At 36.9% G+C, this 20,612-nt stretch overlaps 1 protein-coding gene across 1 annotated transcript in view; it reads right to left on the bottom strand.

Moving 5' to 3' along the window:
- IL16 (interleukin 16) overlaps nt 1-20,612 on the bottom strand; it is a 106,526-nt gene that overhangs the window by 6,802 nt on the left and 79,112 nt on the right. Inside the window, 5 exon segments of the mRNA XM_074295256.1 lie at nt 6,014-6,263; nt 6,778-6,879; nt 13,188-13,365; nt 14,291-15,380; nt 18,559-18,715. Coding sequence (XP_074151357.1) covers nt 6,014-6,263; nt 6,778-6,879; nt 13,188-13,365; nt 14,291-15,380; nt 18,559-18,715 — 1,777 coding nt within the window.

The raw sequence follows: 20,612 nt of genomic DNA, 5'->3' as shown, positions 1-20,612 counted from the left end.
GAGCTGTTCCAGCACCTGTCTAAAGCAAACAGGCTAGAAAGGAGATCTGCTTGAGTGATATTACAGTCATAAATCAATATGTCTTTGTAACTGTTGGCTGATTATGAGCTATGAGGGAGAGAAAAGAGAAGAAAAAAAAAAAAAAGGATGGAATGGTTTTGCACCTGAGTGACTGATCAAGTTGTTGATCCTGGTCAGTGGAAATAGGGACATTAGGAAAAGTGGCCTATTTTTATAAGAGTTTTTGTTGCAATGATAGTTGTGGGGTTGGGGGGGGTTGAGTTAGCAGGGACATTGGGTTATAGAGAATAATATCTATTTTGAAAATGTTAAATTAGAAATTTCACTGGAACATTCCCAATAGAGATGAAAATCTACGTGGAATTGTGGAACTCAAGATAGTGATATAGACTAGAACTAGAAATGTAGGACACACCCATATACAGGTGAATGGAAATCCCATGGTACAATTGAGAGAGAGAGAGAGAGAGAGAGAGACAACCAAAAAAGGAACTAAGTTCGGTTCTTTCTCTGGTATATACCGGCCTTGTGACTCTGGAAAAAATTAATTATGCAATCTTTTTTTTCTTGCACTATGTAGAAATACTTGTTTTATTCCATAAATTAAAAATAAAATAAATAGAAACTAGAAGAAAAGAAAAGAAAATTAACTGAATTCTCAATTTCCTAGACTATTCTCCTAAGGCTTTTCTGGCTTTCCTAACATACCTAGTATTTTCAGGAGTGTTATGAATAGAGTAAAAGAAATCCATGCAAATCTGTTCTTCCTTAGCCAGTTTTATTCCAAAATTGCTTCTTTCAGCATCAAGCACAGTAAGTGGCAGAGCAGATACCAACCTGCCTTGTTATACAGAAGTCCTCATCCCTTCCCCCACTTCAGGTTACCATTTTAATGAAATCATCATAAACTTAAAACCATAGGAGTTGCCATCTAAGGAAGGGAGTGGAGGAAGGAGGGGAAAAGTTGAAACAGAAGTTTTTGCCATGCTCAATATTGAAAAATTACCTATGCATATGTTTTGTATATAAAAAGCTATAATAAAAAAATTAGGATTATATGAGAAGAGAATGATACCAGTATTTAAGACAAAGCACAACAAAACTCATTTCTAGAGAGATTAGAACAGGAAATCTTGAAATGGGTTCCACCCCAAGGACAGATTTCAGAGGATCTTTGAACTTGGAGTAGGGGATTGAGTAAGAGAAAGAAATTATATCTTTGCTTCAATGTAACTGATTTCCTTTGTTATCCTATGCATTTTATTTTATGCAGGGGGAAAAACATACTTAGAAAGGTTCCAAAATATTTTATCAACTTATTAAACAGGATTTTGAAGCACAAAAATTTGTAGAACTTCTGAACCAGAAGAAATCACCTATTTCTGCCCTGAATTAGAACAGAATTTGATGAGGAGAAATTGGGGCTCGAAGCCTAGATGGATCAGCTCTTCTCATGGTCTAATTACCTCTTTTTCGTTCCCCAAAGTAACCCAAAGGCAGGTCCTCATGCTATATTAAAACAAAGTCTGATTGTTGTAGTAAATTGATAGTAAAGGGATAGACAAGCATTTCGCCTCCAGGAAGGCCAAACTGCCTGGCAAGGGGCCGCCAGTTGGTGGGCACAAGGCAGGTATAAACCGAGTGAAAGGAAAACAATTTTAGAACTTCATTTTATACATAAACAGGGTCATAAAACAACGTTTGCACCGAGATGTTATCTAAGAGGTTCTGGAGATATTTGTAAATAATACAGAAATTTCTCTTAATCATTTGTATCTCAAATTATCTCCTTTAACCCCTCCTCAGACAAGAATTTTCCTGTTAATTATTTTTATCTTGGGTTATCTCTTTTTTTGACCTTATCAGAATTGACTTCAGCATTCCCACAGTCAATGACATATACAGCAAGAAAATGACTTAATGGAGTCACTGACTTAATGGAGAAAACAGTAAAAGAAGCTATTCTTTTGTCCTGGCACTTTGTCATTTCATGATACAAATTCTGTTTAAATGTAATTTGAATGATTGAGTTTGTTCATACGCTGGGTCCATTCCAGAAATTATCTCATTGACAGTTACAATATTCCTTGAGTAGCTGGAGGAACTAATATAACCTGTTTATCAGCATCTACTTCATTTCCCTGCTTCCAGAGGAGTGAGGTTGCCCCAATTAAAGCCAACAAGCTTCTTAATGAGTTGAGTTTCTTTTGCAACATTTTAAAAGGCACTTTTCTAAGGCTTCACACAGTACTCTTGAATACCAGCCAAATAGACCTCCTTGGGGCTATTGTGCTAACAAAGAAATGAGTGTACACAGTTCAATGCCAGCAACAAAAAACTATTAAAAGTCATACCTATAGTGTTTTCAGGAGTGCAGTGAATGGAATATAAAAGAACCCACGCAAATCTGTTCTCCCAGCTCAGTCTGTTTCATTCCAAAATGACTCCAGTTAGCATCAATACAGTAATCAGCATATTTTTGGGTTTTGTTTGTTTATTTCTTTTCAGTTATTGTGTCAGCTGCAGAATGGGAGAGTAAGCTGTGTCCTTTCATGTTAAGAGGAGTCCAAGATTTAAAACACTCCATTCTATTGTTCAGTCACAACTTTGTTTTGCTGCAAAGTATACTCCCTAAACCTCCATTTTTAATCTTAACATAAATCTGTAATTTCCTGGATGGGACATAGGGACATACATCAGCAATAGAGCAATAGACTTGTATGGCCTTCCAAAAACTTAACATGTTTACAACTAAATTCCTCTTCTTCCCTCCAAAATAGTGCTTCTCCTTTCCCTCTTCCTTTTTTGTTTGTTTTTTTTTGTTCTTTTTTTTTGCACAAGATCTAACTATTCATCTTGATATCATCATTATCTTTCTTATTCGAGCTCACTCTCATTTCCTTTCCTCATGTATTCAGTTGCTCAATAAATTCTACATTTTTTTTCTTCTTGAGGTCAATTATTTTCTCTCACAAAAAAGTCAGCCTCCTTTTGACAATCGAAGGTTATTCCCACCTCTTTCTGGATATTCCTGCACCCAGGGGTGGCTGTACACAGCCATCACATGTCCCTTCCTCCACTCACAAATGCCTCAGTGGTGTGAGACTGCCAGTCCATGGTCTACTTCAGCTAGAAATCATGCCTCTGACCAAGAGTTAAAATAGAACAGAATTCTTCCTACCTTCCTCTATTCCCAGAATGATTTAATTGAAAGAACCTTTACTCCTGAAAGATGTATTAGACGAATTTTAATCTCAGTTTTGCCACTAGCTGTGTGATTTTAGACAACTTAATTTATTTCTTTGTGTGTGTGTTAAGGACCTGAGTATTAATGGAATTACTCTCTAAGCTAAGCAGGTAGGGCACTGGTGGAGATCAGTTTAACCTCATAGTCCCACTCTCTTTGGAGGTCCTGGGCAGTCCCATCTTGATATATCTAGTCGGAATTGAGAATTGAATTATGTCAAACCTCTGAGATTAAATTTCTCCTATAAATCTGTCGATGGCTCACACTATCAATGCTGAATTCCTTTTGGTTATAGCTCACTACAGCACTTTGCCTCATGGTGTCTTTCCTGTTCTTCCCTCCTCCCATGCCACGTGGTGTTTCTCCTCTCACACTCTATCATGTCTCTATTCTTTATTCTTCTTATACCTAACTAACCCTTTTAGGGTGCAAAATTCCTCTATAGATTTACTCTTCCAGCTAAGGGCACACTCCAGCCTCATGGACTTTCCTTTCTCCTTCTATTTCCTTTCTCCTAGTTAATTGTGAGTTCCACTAAGGAACTTGTCTTTCCCATCATTTATTAATTGTTAAAACCCCTTTCCTTGCTAACTATTTCTATTTTTATTTCACATTTACCATTTCTGGTATCTATTTTATCTTTTCTTTTTATCTATAACCTCTTCTCCTAAATAAACCTATCTTTTGCCAAGGAGAATGGCCATTGTGAATTCTTCACATGACCAAAGTCCATTTGATGCCTGAACATCAATAACATCATTTAGCACTGAACCCCAAACATATCATTTAGAACTAGAAATTGCTCTCCTAAATGGCAATATATGGACCTTAATTTCCTTATCAGAGAAATAAGGGAACTGGACTGGAACTTAATCATTTAATGAGTTTTAAGCTCTCTTTAAGCTTTAAAATTATCTGATTCTAATTTGGAATAAAATTCTACCTCCATATGAATGAAAGGAATTTTTGATTTCACGCATTCTGTGCTATCACTTTGGAATATTGCTTTAAAGTCTTGTCTTCTTCTAGGGATTCCCCATGGGGATGAATAAACAAGATAGCTTTTTTAAGGAAAAAACTGGAAAGGAAAGAAATAGAAGGTGTTATTTATCTATTCACAGAATTTATTAAAAAATTATCTATGAAAATGCTAAAATTTCAATTGTGTAAGCAGAACATCCAAATTATATAGACCAATACTTATTTTTACCATGGCATGAAAGTACTGAAGAGATCCACCTGAGGGGTGAGAGAATAATAAATTGACTCCAAAAAAATGTCATTGCAAAATTTGCAAATAAAATTAAATTTACAGAGTGAATAAATAATCTCATTTGAGAAGAGTAAAAAGAGAATATCAGGGGACTAAAGCTTGATTTTATGGATGTCCTTGGCTTAGGGACTAGAAGAAAAGGGACTAGATCAAACAGTCTGACAGATAAGAGAGGAATCAGGCAAAAGGAAAAAGAGAATTTCCAAAAGGTAAGGGTAGGATTGGAGGTTACATTCAGTAAGGTGGAATGCTTCAGAGAGACAGTGATTAAGAGATGACTTGTGAGCTTGGAAAGTATGATTTCTGAAGAGTGATGGGAATAGAAACCAGATTTTATGTGTGAGTATAAGTAGAAACAGGTCACTTCCTCAAAGCAAAGGGATCTATAAATATTAATACTAAGTTGTCTTACCTCTTAAACAAAGTTAATCATGAAGCAAAATGTGATAACTTTTTGCAGTTGGCTGTTGAGAAGCATGCCCTTATTTATTACCTAAAGGAAGACCAACTAAAAAAAAATCATGTTTACCTTAAATTTATCAATTCTTTATTCACTTTTCCATATTGTATGTCTGTTAAGGGTGATAGAAATACTAAGTAGTTCCATGTTCCTGCTCTCATGGAGACTATAATTTAGAAGGGAAATACACCAGAGATAAATACAATTACCATGTTATATGAAAAGTGCAGAGCTTTGAGCTTTTTTTTTTACCCAAGAGCTGTGAGCTCTTCCACACATCCCTCACTTATCTCTCCTTTCCCTGTTGCAGGTGGGACACCACTTTTTCTCTCTCTTAAGTGTTTAAATTTGCCACTTCAAAGTTCTCCATGGATAACATTATTGCTGCTCTCATTGTTGACAATGACTACAGAATGTGCAAAGCTAGCTTTGCAGGAAAGGATGCCCCTTGGGTTGCCTTTCCTTCCATTGTTGGATACTCCAAAAATCAGGGTATGATGGTAGATATGGGTCAGAAAGACACCTATATGGGGGAAGAGGGCCAGAGCAAGAGAAGTATTCTGAGTCTAAAATACCCCATTAAAAATGACAGTTTTACTTCAACATAATTTGTTTTCTTTGCAATCCTGTATATTTTATTTCATATATTTAGAAACACATCCCAAGAAAGCCTCCATAGCCTCATCATGTTGCCCAAATGGGACATAATGCAAAAATGTGAAGAACTCCTGATCTAAACCAAGAAGTGCATGTGAGACTTGAATCCCACACATATATCTGCCACTATAACTACTGTTACTTGACCTTAAGGGATACTATGGGGGTACTCATAAAATACAAAAGTTCCTGAACACTGTGAGTTCTCCAGAACACAAATACCATTTTCTAAGTTGACCCATGACCAGGTGACAAATCTTTGGCAAGAAAGTTCTTAACTACACTGCAGGAAAGAAATCATAGGGTTATAAAATGCCATGATATTCATGAGCTTCAGAAAATGGGGAAAACTTACTTGATTCTGTGGAAACCTCACTGGCTGCTGAAGATGCAGACTCAATGGAAGAATTCAGCCCTGTCTCATCTTCCTGTATCTTCCTTGTAACAATAACAGCCTGCTTTGGGTCTCGAGCTTGGCGAATAATGGCCAAGGCTTCATTATGTGTGGTGCCTTTAAGAGATTTCCCATTAATGGAAAGGACCTCATCTCCTTTCTGTATGGTCCCTTCTTGAAAGGCTAGTCCATTAGGAAATACTCGGTGAACCTGAATATAACACAAAGATTAAAGACCAATATATGAGAACAAAGAAAATCCCATTCCAACAAAATTCATGAAACTGCCAGATGATTTTATCACAATCTCAAATGTCTGGAGCTAAAGATGAAACAAAGTGTTTACTTATTCTCTTTGTCCCAAATAATGATCTCTTATATCTGTGTAGTACTTTAGGATTTATAAGGCACTTTGCTCACCACAATCCTGAGGTGGATAGTGCATATATTACTAATTTAGTATGGTTTAAATTTGGAAAGGCAGCTTGACTTAGTAGATAGCAAACAGACCTCAGAATTCCCAAAAGACCTGACTGACCCCAGAAACTTCACTTAGGGTAGGGGTTGAGGGGCAGCTGCCACTGTAAACATTTGCTTATTTGGTGGGTAGAAGGGACTTCTTCTTAGCAAGACTTTCTGACCCTTCATTCAAGTTCAAATCACTGGGCAGTCCCTGTCCAAAGTCCCAGAGGCCTAAGCTGTGAGTAGAAACTGTGACTACTTACTGTGATTGCTTTATTTTCTAGATCAACTCCTCCTGCTAGACTGAATCCAAGGCCAGCCCCTTCTTCCTTATGTAAAATGGTAACGTGAATGCTGTCAAATTGCTATGGAAAGAAAATATTAAAACACATTTAAATGCATTTGGATGAATAGTCTGAGCCACTTATTGGTTGTGGGATCTTAGGTAAGCTGCTTTTCCTCACTAGGCCTCAGGTTCTTCATTGATAAAATGGGAGATTCAAACAAGATCTTCTAAGACCTTTTCCAGTCCTAAATACAATGATTCCATCATCCCAAAGCTTTTTCTTTCTTCAAAGGCCAATTCAGTCCATGTCCATGTCAGTTCCATGATGATTTCCCTGATCTTTCCCCAGCAGAATTTAATTTGTTCCCCTTGACATTAATTTATTTTATGTCAGTTTATGTTTCCCTTTCACTAAACTAAACATCAATTCTGCTGACTAAAATTTCCTATGTGCTTCTATTTCAACTACTTTGATAGTGTGAATTTTATCTCAGACCATGATGGATTATAATTTCTCAGAAAATAATAAAATTAGTGGATTTAAGGCCAGCAAATGCAAAGAGTTGCCATTTTCTGTATATATTTGTATACATGAGTGGTTTGTCCTCTCTCTCTCTCCCTCCCTCCCTCCCTCCCTCTCCCTCCCTCCCTCCCTCCCTCCCTCCCTCCCTCCCTCCCTCTCTCTCTCTCTCTCTCTCTCTCTCTCTCTCTCTCTCTCTCTCTCTCTCTCTCTCTCTCTCTTCCCCTCTCTCTCTCTCTCCCTTCCACTCACTGTTTTTTCCTCTTTCTCTTTCTTTCCCTCTCTGTCTCTTTGTCTCTATTTCTCTATCTTTCTCTCCTGTTATTTTTTCTCCCCCTACTAGTTTAAAAATCTTCATTGTATGTAAAGAACATTGCCCTTGTAATCATACAGCCTGGACTTGGATCTTTGTCCTAGCCTTAATGAACTGTGTGACTTTGGCAAGGTCTTTCTTTTCTCTTAGCTTGTTTCCTCATCAATAAAATGAGATTGCTTTCTATGACAAACACATATTACTGGAAAAATCATGAAACTCTCAGAGCTGGAGAGGACCTTTGAGACCATGTCACTCAACTATTATTGTTGACAAATTGAGACCCACAGAAGAGAGTGGTTTGCCCAAAGTCATGTCATTTGTAGGTGTCAGTGTAAGGACCCGAACACAGACAGCTCTTCTACCTCCAAGTACAGACCTCATTTCATTGCCATGGAATAGACTTGAGCTAGAGCTATATTAATAATATTAATTGGTTACCAAATGATTTATGCGTCTCTATATGCCTTTCAGACAATCATTTCACTTCTCTGATGGTTTCTTCATTTGTGGGGATTGAACCAAATGGTAGTTACAGTCACAACCATCTTTAATAAGTAAAATACTCATAAGGATACTGTGAAGAAAATACTTGAACTATAAAACATTATATAAATGTGGCTCATTAGTACTTTAAATCAATGAATGAACCATTGAGACATCTTTTACAATTCTAGGAATGAAATAATTGTATAGGAAAAAATGTTTATTTTATTGTTTGGAGAAAATGACTGATACTGTTTAAATCCAACTCTATGTGATTATATTCTGTACCCCAAATGCTACCCCACCCTAGTAATTCTCCAGAAATTCAGAAAATGGCTAAAAAAAGATTTGGGATTTTCCTTGGTATTCGATTTACCCAAAACTTTCTTGTTTTAGATCTCCAAATTTAGGTTTTGTTTTAACTAAGCTTGTGTTTTAGGTTTCCTAATATTTTGACTCCATCTATCATAATCTATTTTATTTAACTGTGTATGTATGGTTCTTGTGCAGATGTCCTCGTTTAAATCCATATACAGATAATTCTGGTTTTAGATAAGTTTGCATTATTTAAATCTGATTTTACATAAAGTATTCTGAAAGAAATCGACATTTTAAAAAACAAACAAAAAAAAAAAAAAACTCACCTATGCACCTATGTTAACTTTACTGGACAGTACTATGTCTCTCTCTCTCTACTCTCTACTAACACCATGACCATCCTTTGCCTCAACCATGCTTGAGAGCTCTGGCAGGCAGAGAGGGGATCTTTGCCTACTCTGCTCTCCTGTGTGTCCAATTCTGGTGTCTATCTTCTATCCACCTGCACAGAGGCAACTATGTGTGTCTGCCCCATGCCCCTGCATGACATCTGTCATTTCCTATATGTTTCCCTGTCTGGCAATGCCATATCTGCCATCTTCCTATTCTGCTTCTAGGTTCTAGCCAGGCCCCTGTGGCTGGCCCCTACCCAAAGCATGCCTCCTCCTGGCCTTGCTTCTTTGTCCCTGGCCCTGATACGTCCTTGAACCATGTGCCTGCCCTCTTCCTCTATGGCCCCTTTCCTGTCTCTCTCTCTTTCTTATTTAGAAGCTAAAGTGAGAAATATCTCTTATGCAAACCTTTCAGAGCTTGGACTAGAGGGAGCTATGTCTCTTTTTCTCCTCTCCCTGCTCTAGACCTAATAAATTTCTTTCTAAAACTATTTCTTTGTTTTCTTCTCACCAACAACTGAATCCATTAGTGGATTATAGAATTAATCACATGTGTGCCCATCTAGAAAAGTTTTAAAGAATGAGTCTAGATTAAATAATTTAGAGTTTAAATGGCTTTATCTGACAGATCTGGAAATCAAGAGAACATAAATGACTTTATAATAACTAGCATTTATACAATGCTTTAAGGTTTGCAAAACACTTTGCAAACATCATCTCATTAGAAGCTCACAACAATCCTATCATTAATAGAGATAGGTACTGTTATTATCCCCATTTTAAGGATGAGGAAATTGAGGCAGAGGAAGGTTAAGTTACCTGCCCCAGGGGCCATAGCTTTTAAGTATCTAAGCTGAAATTTGAACTTAGTGAACTCTTTCTGAGTTTACATCCAGCACTTCATCCACTGTACCACCCAGCTTTCTACTTGTGATACAGATTATGGATAGTAGAGCCAGGAATAACTTTCCCAAAATGATAGAACTGAGACAAGAAATCGGGTCTCCTGCCTTGCAGTCTGGCATTCTTTTCTCTACATCATGTTTCTAATCTCATATCATGATTCATAAGATCTTACCATAGTCACAGAATGGCAAGACTCACAAAATTTCAGACTTGGAAAAGACCCCAGAAGCCCATGAGCTCAACCTACACCAGGATAGGAATCTCTTCTGCAACATCAGGAACTTTCTTGTGAAGAATTCTAGTTGGGAGGAACCACTACCTTTCAGTGCAGCCCAGTTCACTTTGGGGTAGTTTTGTTAGGCAGTGCTGCTACATTGAGCCTAAATCTGCCTCCTTGCAATTTTTATTTACTCTCAACTCTTTATTCTAAAGAAAAAAATCCTAATTTTTCTATATGTTGTCATCATTCAGTTGTTTTAGTCATGTCCAGCTCTTCATGATCCCATTTGGGTTTTTGGGTTTTTTGGGGGGTTTTTTGCCAAAGATACTGGAATGGTTTGTCATTCCCCTCTTCAGCTCATTTTATAGATGAGGAAAATGAAGCAGGATGTATTCATCCTATCTTTTTGTGGGTTGACTCATAATTCTCAAAATATATGATGACACTCTCCTTTATCCTGTAGCCTAGAGATAGTTCTATGACTGTTCATATATCCCAAAAGAATTCTCTTGAATTGATGACCAGACACCCACTGTGCCTCTACCTGTTGGAAGAAATGTGGTTTATTTTAACTTTTAAAGTGTCTGTGTCTGACAGTTGAGAACCCCAGCATATCTTCTTTTAAACTGAGGTTGTGTGGTTGTGACTACTATTATTGTAATATCAGGTTAAATGATTTGTCCAGGGTCACACAGCTAATACTTATCTGAGACTGGATTTGAACTCAAGTATTCTTGGCTCCAGACCCAGAGCTCTATTTACTACACCTCCTATATGCCCAATTCATGCATTCATATTGCATGAATGAATTTAGAATATTCTAAATATTTATTTAGAAGATAAGGCTACTATAAAAGAAGAATAGTTTCATATGATAACCTTTTAAATATTTGGAAATAGCTACTATGACAACTGTTAAGTCCTCCCTTCTCCAAGCTAAATATCACCAGTTCCTTCAATTGATGTTTTTTTGAAACAATGACCATTGTCATCATTATTTTCTTGCTTAACAATTTCCTCCTTAAGATGTTGCATCTAGATCACAAAACAATACTATCTGACTGAGATACAGAACAAAAGGAGGTAGTTCCATGTTCCATATCTGTTTGTATTGGGTTCAAACATGCATTAACAGTTTGACAGCCATATCCCATTTTTGACCCACATGGAGCTTGTGGAACACTAAAATCCTAAAATTTTATTTTTCTTTAGATTAACTATGAACTATTGATAATTTTCTCCTTCAGAATTTTTTCCTTAGATGACTGTGTACAATAGTTTATCCATGATTCTCCTGTCTTGTACTTTAAGCTAATTTTTCTTAAATTGGGCTTTATATGTTTATTTCCACTAAATTCAACTTTATGAGAATTGGCCTATTATTCTAGCTTGTCAGGAACTTCTTGGATTTGCATTGTCATTCAATATGTGAGCTGTCCCTCTCTAAATAACTGAAAAAAATGTTAAACACAGAACCAAGCAAAGGTTGACAAAGTAATAAAGGACACTCCACTTGAGTCCTCTGAGTTAACATCTCGGAATTAAAGACTACACCAGGATGTGGTTATTTAAGGTCCAATCCTCCAACTTGCTCCAAATGTATCAAATTTCAGTGATATTTGAATGATATCTTCTAATTTTTACCTCAAGGTTAGCATGAAAGATTGTCATATGCTTGACTAGAATCTGAGTAAATTGGATCTCTGTTGCTGTTGAGTCATTTCAGTTGTGTTTTTATGACCATTTATGGGGATTTTATTGACAAAGATATTAAAGTAATTTGCCATTTCATTCTCCAGCTCATTTTACAATTGAGGAACCAAGGCAGACAGACTTAAGTGACTTGTTCAAAGTCATACAGCTACCACGAGTTTGAGACCATATTTGAACTCAGGTTCTCCTGACTTGAGGCTTGGCATTTTAACCATTTACCGCCCAGCTGCCCAAATTAGATCTGTAGTATGTCCTTGATTTCCTTAGATAAAATAATAACAATTCCTGGTTTCCCTTCTGTAATTTTAGTAATTATGCCTTTAAAGATCCATGTTATTATAGACAAAGCAAAAATAAAACTAGAATTAATTAAAAGAGATAATCAGAGAAACTACATTTTGTTTAAAGATACCATAGACAATAAAATAATATCAAAAAATTAAGCAAATTTTTAAATAAAGGCCTTGTTTCTCAAATGTAAAGGGAATTGATTCAAATTTATAAAATTGACAAATGGTCAACAAATGTGAAAAGGTGGTTTTTTTGGAGGGGAAAATTGAAGCTATCTGTAGTCATATGAATAAGTCAAAAAACACTATTGCTAGTGAAATGAAAATTAAAACAACTCTGAAACACCAAGTCACACATATGAGAAATGACCAGAAGTAGATGGGAAAATAGGTACACTAATGAATTGTTGATAAAGTTGTAAATTGCTCCAACCATTCTGAAGAACAATTTGGAACTAAGCCCAAAGAGCTTGTAAAACTGAGTACATTCTTTGACCCAGGAATACCACTACTAGGTCTAAACATCAGAAAGAAAAAAGAAAAAAACCTATATGTGTACAAAAATATTTAGAGTGATGACAAAGAATTGGAAATTGAGGGGATACTCAGCAATTAGGGAATGGCTGAACAAATTGTGGTATATAATTGTGATAGAATATTATTATACTATAAGAAATGATGAGAGGAATGCTCTCAGAAAACCTGGGAAGATCTATATGAACTAATGCAAGGTGAAATGAATAGAACTAGAAGAACATTATGCACAGTAATAACATTATTGCAATTATGATCAATTGTGAAAGATAGCTACTCTGATCAATACAAAGATGAAAGGCAATTCTGAAAGACTTATAATGAAAAATGTTATCCACTTCCAAAGAGAGAAATGAAGAACTCTGAGTGCAAATTGAAATATAAATTTCTCTCTTTATTTTTCTTGCTTTTTTGGCAACATAGTTTGTTTATATGAAAATGTTTTGTATGACTGAGATCATACTGTTTGCTGTCTCAATGAGTGGAGGATGAACTGGAGGGAAGAAGGTAATTCAGAAATCAAACTCAAAATATGTTAAAAAATAACTTTTTAAAATGCTGCAAATTGGCCTAGAATCAGCCAATTTATTGAACTATCATTTGCAGAATCTTTACTTTTAGACCACTACAGGGAAAATATCACATTAACAAAGCAATTTGATGGTTAAGAACTAATGCTTAGAAAGAATACATACTTTTAATGTTGCTTCATCTAGTGCCTTCACTTCTTCTATGAGCTTTTTTAATTCTTCCCGGGTAAGTAGAGAAATGACAGATTGCCCAGATCCACACGTAGACTGAGGAGAGTTGCTGTTATCCTCTGCCTCTTCATTCTCTGTCAGACCCTCAGAATAGTCTCTCAGCTCAGAAAGGCTTCCGGAAGTTAGTGGGACAAGAGAGAAAAATAATGTACAGTGAGAAGAGTTTCACTCCACCATGGACTATAAAATTTTGGAAAACCGCAATTGATGCCATTTATAATCTGTGTGTGCCCAAGTAAACCATAAAGTGTTGAAAAATGATAAAATAAAATAAAATAAATAACTTGCTTAATAATCATTAAATGAAAGAGCCTTTTAAAGGGAAGGGAAGAGAAAGGAAGGTAAGGTAAGGAAAGATAAGACAAGGCAAGACAAGACAGAATGTCCTCAACAGAATCATCCCAGCAAATGGTCTGTGGACACAACTATGTACAATAATTGCCTGTTATCATTCCAGGTGACCCAAGTATCTGATAAAATGCTTCAGAACATGGGGTTGGCAGGAAGTCAATGCTTGGAAAGAACACTGGGCTTGCAGTCAGAGGACCTGATTTTAGGTCTGTTATTTAATTTATTTGTATAACCTTGGACAAATTGTATCATCTATCTCAGTTTTGTTTTTTATAAAATAAGATAGACATTTTCTAAAGCCCTTTCCAAATTCAAATCCTACTTATAATCCTACAAAGCAAACTCAATTAAGATCCAATCTTTGGGTAAAGGTCTTAAAGAGGGAAAGTCTGATCAAAACTTTTCTAATGCATAGATGCTAAGGGAATTCTCCCAGACTCATATTATGTATATTTTTATATAATTTATATATTTATTTTCACAGGAGCATAAGATTTCGATGAAATCTTCTTAGATTCTAGTTGATCACCAAGTGTGCTCAAAGTCTAGACTCATCAACTAATAATGGGAATAAACTATCCTTTGGATACAAACAAGATTGGACAGAGTTCCTTTGGTCATGTGCTCTACAGCAGAGACTCTTGGGGCCCATAATCTATTCATAGACAATACTCTAAATGGCTTACTTCAGTGAAAAGCCCATGTCCATCGAAGAATTTTCATTTGAAGGACTGCCGGCCCTCATATCTTCCACAGGGGTTGGAGATGACCTTTCCCGAGGGTTCCACGGACTGTGTCCACAAGAAACTGGAGATGGAGGAAGGCAGAGGAAAGATTTCATTAAGGCTGATGACACCTGGCTGCTGATGGAGTAGAGCTTGCTAGATTTCTCTTCTGTGGCTTTCAGCTCACAAGCTTGGTGTGTGGTCAAGGGGAAGCTCCGAGCTCGCTGGATTGGAGCATTATTCACAAGGAGACACTGTGATTCAGTGATCTGTGCCTGAAGCAGACTCAAGAGTTCACTTTCAGTGTTGTGGTCCTTCTGAGGGCTGGATGGACGTGCTGGTGGGGGTGAATCAGACAAGTCTACATTCTTGGGAACTGAAATAGCAGGTGAGTCCAGGGGTAGAGGGGTCTTTGCAGAAGTCTGCTGTTCAGTAGTACGGTGGGCTCCTTGAGGGAAGAGACCAGTAGTAATTCCTGGATCTTGTTTACCAGATTTCTCTCTCTCTCCGAGGGAGAGTTTGGGAACCAATCTCTGATTTCCTTTCTCTGAAGGATGAGAAGTACTGAATGTCTCAAAAGAACTGATCCTTTGTTTGATTGATGAAGCTCTGCCAGAGAATAAAGAGCGCTCCCTGGAAGTCGGACTGGGTTGGGTGGGAGTGCTTTGATCGGGTAACGTTTTGGAGTCTGTCATTCCTGATCGACTCCTTAGGCCTTTCAAACTCTGACGAAACCAGGCTGGTTTGGGGGCTACTGGAGGACCTTTCTTCACGTTGCCATTTTCTTCAGCTTTGTAGCCTTTGGAAATGTCACCTGCATTTTCAAGCTTCTGTAACACTCCATCAGAAATGCCACATTTGTGATTTTCTTCACTGGAACTAACATTAGACCTGAGTTCTAGGTGAGCATGGTCTTCACTCATGGTGGGGCTAAATAAATTTTTGATGCAGTCTGAAATTCGAACCCAAGGATCTTCCACGGTAGTGTCAAAGCTGTAATCTACCCGGGCTTGTCTCTTAAGTATAGGATGCTTCACTAGTGAGATGGCACCTAAACAACAAAGAGGAAAAAAAAAAAACTTAAAATTTACACTTCATGTGAGAATAGGCTAGTTTGAAAGTTGGTATTTCTAATGGAGAGGAAAGAGCTAAAATATAGGGGTTCGTTATCATATTTGTTAATTGGAAGGGTGATGATGTTGGTTAGGGCATTGTCATCTAAGTACCAGTCAGATATAATTGATTCTACAAAGGGATAAAGGGAAAAAGAAAAGGAAGGGAACATTTGTTAATTGTCTACAATGTGCCAGGCACTATACTGAGAACTTTACAAATATCATTAAATTTGATCCTCACAACAATACCAGGAGAGATGCTGTTATTATTCCCATTTTATAAATGAGGAAACTGAGACTGACAGAAACTAAATGATTGGCCCAGGTACATGCAGGTAATAAGCATCTGAGTTAAGATTTGAATTTAGAGAACATGGGCATTAACTTCATAGAATCAAGACACTTTGGAGATGGAGGGAACCTGAGAGACTGTGCAAAAGCAGTCTTTTGTTTTAATTGATTAAAGAATCTGAGGATCAGAGAAGTCCACAGCTTTACAGATATAAATAGATTCCTGATCTCTCTGTTCTGAGCAGAGTGTTCTTTTGGTAATAACCCTGTGACTCCCAATGAAATAATTCAAAAATTAAATTGCATTCCTTTAATTTTTAAACATTTAACATTTCCTTTTGGTATTTAGCTTTTAATTCTATTTTTAAAATATAATGAGTATAAATGGCTTCATTATTTAATAAGAGTCAGAGACAACTCTGATCTCAAACATGCTAACTTTGACTTGTGCACAAGTTGTAGGGACCTCAGGGTATCTGGTTCAGCAATCTATTTAGCGAATGAGTAAAATTTGGGGCTGGAGGCAACTTGTCTAGGGTCACATAGTCAATGAGTGCACTGAGTAGGATTTAAGCTAAACTAACTCCATGTCTAGTACTATAACTGTAATAATGTGATGATTAAAATGATTCAAAACACATTGTTTCTCAGTTAATTAGTAACATGATGGTCTTATTTTAAAAATGGTTAACCAATCAGAGTTGATTGCTATCCTTCAGAAACATTCTTCAAAGGCATATCACTTCAATGAGATTGGTTAACACAATGAAATGTGGGCTATATTAAAATGAGTGTCTTGGTTGTGTATGACTAGTATAACCTCATATCTTAGAGAGACATCAATTTCCATATCACCTATCTGACAAAACAGAGGATCCACATTTTCCCAGATGTGTCTCAGCAAACATAATAAACAAGAATATGCCCATTAGCCTAAAATTAGAATTTCTTTTACTCTCTGATTAAATCTTGGTGAGGGTAAGTCTCCTGAGAGATTTCTCACACTGGTTGGTTTTTGGATGAGGAAGTAGAAAAGGGGAAAAACCTTAGACCTGATTCAATAATTATTAAATACAAGAGATAAATAATGAATTCCTTAAACTATTTGTGCTTATGGTTAAACTCGGGATCTGGGCGACAGCTGGTAGGTGCCACCGTGTAAAATGTTTGAATTGAAATTGGGAATAACTGAGTTTGAAGCCTGCCTTAAAAATACTTACTACCTGTGCAACACTGGATAACCCAAATCTCCATCAGTTTATTATTCATCAATGGGGAAAATAATATCTACTTCACAGGGCTGTTGTGGAGAACAAATAAAATAGCATATGTAAAGTGCTTTGCAAAATTTGAGATGCTATATATATATGTTTGATACCCTACTGATGATAATAATGATTTTGAGAAAATAAATAAATGGACTGTGTTTTTCTTGGAATGGGGGGGGAGAGAGAGAGAAAGAGAAAGAGAGAGACAGAGAGAGAGAGAGAGAGAGAGAGAGAGAGAGAGAGAGAGAGAGAGAGAGAGAGAGAGAGAGAGAAAGACAGAGAGAGAAAGACAGAGAGAGAAAGAGAGAGAGACAGAGAGAGACAGAGAGAGAGAGAAAGAGAAAGAGAGAGACAGAGAGAGAGAGAGAGAAAGAGAAAGAGAGAGAGAGAGAGAGACAGAGAGAGAGACAGAGAGAGAACAGAGAGAGAGAGAGACAGAGAGAGAGACAGAGAGACAGAGAGAGAGAAAGAGACAGAGAAAGAGAAAGAGAGAGAGAAAGAGAAAGAGAGAGAGAGAAAGAGAGAGAGAGACAGAGAGACAGACAGAGAGAGAGAGACAGAGAGAGAGAGAGAGACAGAGAGACAGAGAGACAGACAGAGAGAGAACAGAGAGAGAGAGAGAGAGAGAGACAGAGAGAGAGAGAGAGAGACAGAGAGAGAGAGAGACAGAGAGAGAGACAGAGAGACAGAGAGACAGAGAGACAGAGAGAGAGAATTTAGTAAGACCTAGAGAGATGAATGACTTGCCAAGATCACAAAGCTATTAAGTAGCATAGTCAGCAACCAGGGTAGACCTTAAAACAGCTGTCTTGGATAAGGATAATGGATATTATAATCTCCACTTTAGAAGTGAAGAAACTGAGGCTTTGAAACAAGAAGGGTCACAAAACTAATATCTGAGTTTGAGTTTGAACTCAAAATCAGGAGCTCTTTTAGTGGAAATCCTAATTCCTATAGAAGAAGATTTTTTTGAACACTATGCATTTCAAAATTACCTTTCTTTAAAACTACTTTTGATCTAGAGTATTCTCCATCACTAGAAAACCACCTCATAATGAAGCATTTGTAGATATATCATTTAATTACGTTTTTTCTCTGTTTTCTACATACTATAGACTTAAGACCTTCTAGATAATAGGTTATATACCTTCTAACATCATGTTTCATATTGTAAGATAATAATGGACATGTCAGTTTAAATAACTTTTATTTTTAATGCAGCTTCCATAAGAGAAAGAAAAGGGGAGGGAAGGGGAGAAGAGGAGGAGGAAGAGAAGGAAAAAGAGGATTTGAATTGTCATCTGCTAGTGTTTAAGAGGATAAACAGTATAATGCATTGCATAGAAAGATGGCATAAAAATCAAGAAGACGGGTTAAAATCCTGCCTTCTGGCACACTTTTAAGAGATAATGCATGCACAAATACCCCAAATAACTTCCACTCAAATTTTGGAATCAAACTTTTCAAGTTCATTTTCACAATTTACAAATATATCCAACCCCCCAGATAGTACATATTCAGAAGATCTAAAACCACTTAGAAAGTCCAAACATACCTGTCCTGGTTACATTCTCTTGCTCTGACTCTACTGGAGTTGAGACAAGAGCCTCAGCACCCTCTGCTTGAACCAAAACTCTTGATTCTGAACAAGATGGGACTTCACTCAGAGTTATAGCAGCTTTCTTTCCCAGTAGCTGCAGGTTTCCCACTTCCTGTGGTGTAAACAGGAAACACAGTCTGTAAAAATGCCATGCTATAAATGGTAAGAATCGCTATGGGCAAAGCCATCTCTGTATCTTTAGCATGAATCTTAAGTACTGATCAGTCTTTTGCTTTAGATGAAAAAATTATTTAACATCTTTATAATGGGCCATTTCAACTATTTGGTGGGGATGGTGGGGATGTGAAGCATGCCGAAAAGAGCTTAATAACATCTCTTTCTATGCATTTGTGCAGGTCTAAAATTATTTATAGTCACTGGACCAATCAACCTTGTGTCATTGATTTCCTGTTGCTTAAAAAAAAAAAAAAAAACAATTTCAATGCATAAACTATCACATTTTTTCTAACCGGTTAGTTTGCAGAAAGTTGGTTTATCACAAAATTAAATTAAATGCTGAGCTTATACTTCACTGGACACCAAACAAAAGGATTGCATGGGACCTCAGATATGGGGTGGGGGCCAGGAGATGACAAGCAAGAAAAGCTGTACTTTGGGGATAGACATGAGGAGAAAAGCCTGAAAACTTTTTCTTGATTTTCAAGGGAAAAGGTCAAGAAGATTATTATTTAGTCTTAGGGTCAAGATTCTCGTCTGCTTGATAGTCCCCAAGGTTCAGCTGCTAGGGCAGCAGCATGTTTCCTGGACCTCCTCTTGTCACCTGCTCTGCTCTTCAGAGGAAGCAATTAAGTTGGTGCTTTGTGTCTTCCGTCTTCTATTGAATTTTATGTCTCTGATCTGTGCATGCTGAGAACAGATTACCATCTGAGAAAGACATCACTGAAATAACTCTCTAACATTTTGCAAATTAAACTACTATTCAAAGCTGCTCTTTCCTTTGTGTTCTTCTCATTTAAAAAATTAATTGCTGCAAGGTCCTTTGGGCTTTTTTTAAGTTTTTAAGTTAACAAGACCATAAAGGCAGAGAAAGGTTCTCCTATGAAATATTAAACTGTACCATACAAGGCCTTGGAGTTTAAATTGCCTCAACATCAATATCTAAACAGACAGCCATTCACATGGTATTTAATGGCAAGATGGTATAGCAGATGAAATAGGGATTTGAGATTGAGAAGACCTTGATGCAAATCTGCTCTCTGATTTTCTTGTTTATTCTTTGTTTTCCAATATCAATAAGGTAATTTCTTGACTTGCAAGTGAATTGGATTTCAGTGAGGCAGAGCTGTGTAAAGTCATCAACCTTGCTTTCTTATCCAGAATCATCAGAATCCAAGGCAAGACATAGGTATGATGACTAGTAATGGCTTCAGATATAATGGGGACCTTGGACTTTTTAAGCTAAGATCTTTCCCAGGTCTCAGTTTCTCTGAGGCAGCACCCATCCAATAATACAAGTCTAGTTAAAAATGGAGGCAAAATATGGCTTACTTTGCCTTCACAAAAGAATCCATCTGAGAGTGGAGAACTCTAGATATTTATTAGCTACGTGACCTGGTCAAGTCACTAAACCTGTCTGGGCCTCTATTTGCACATCTACAAAATGTAGAAATTGGAATGAATGACTTTTAAGATTCTTTCCAGCTCTAAATCTCTTATACTGATGGAATTCCTAATGGAATGTGTAAATAGAAAAAAATAATTTAAATAAAAAATGGCAAAACTCTAATGTAAGCTGGGTCAGCCTGTCCTAAAATGATGAATTTAAAAGGACTCTTTGTATTTCCACTAAGATAATGATCTTAAAGATAATGGGACATTATAGAGGGCTTAATGGCTATGTAGCATAGAGGAAAGAATGTGAGCTCCAGGATAGAGGACCTGAGCTTAAATTATGGGTTTGCCACTTCTACTTATGTGACTGTATGGGTAACTCCCTTAACTTTCCATGGGCTTCAGTTCCTCAGCTCTAAAAATAAGAAGGTTGGGGG

Source organism: Sminthopsis crassicaudata, chromosome 2 (assembly GCF_048593235.1).
Source record: "Sminthopsis crassicaudata isolate SCR6 chromosome 2, ASM4859323v1, whole genome shotgun sequence".
Taxonomy (NCBI): domain Eukaryota; kingdom Metazoa; phylum Chordata; class Mammalia; order Dasyuromorphia; family Dasyuridae; genus Sminthopsis; species Sminthopsis crassicaudata.
The sequence above is the reverse complement of the archived record's forward strand: the minus strand, read 5'-3'. Positions and strand labels throughout refer to the sequence as shown.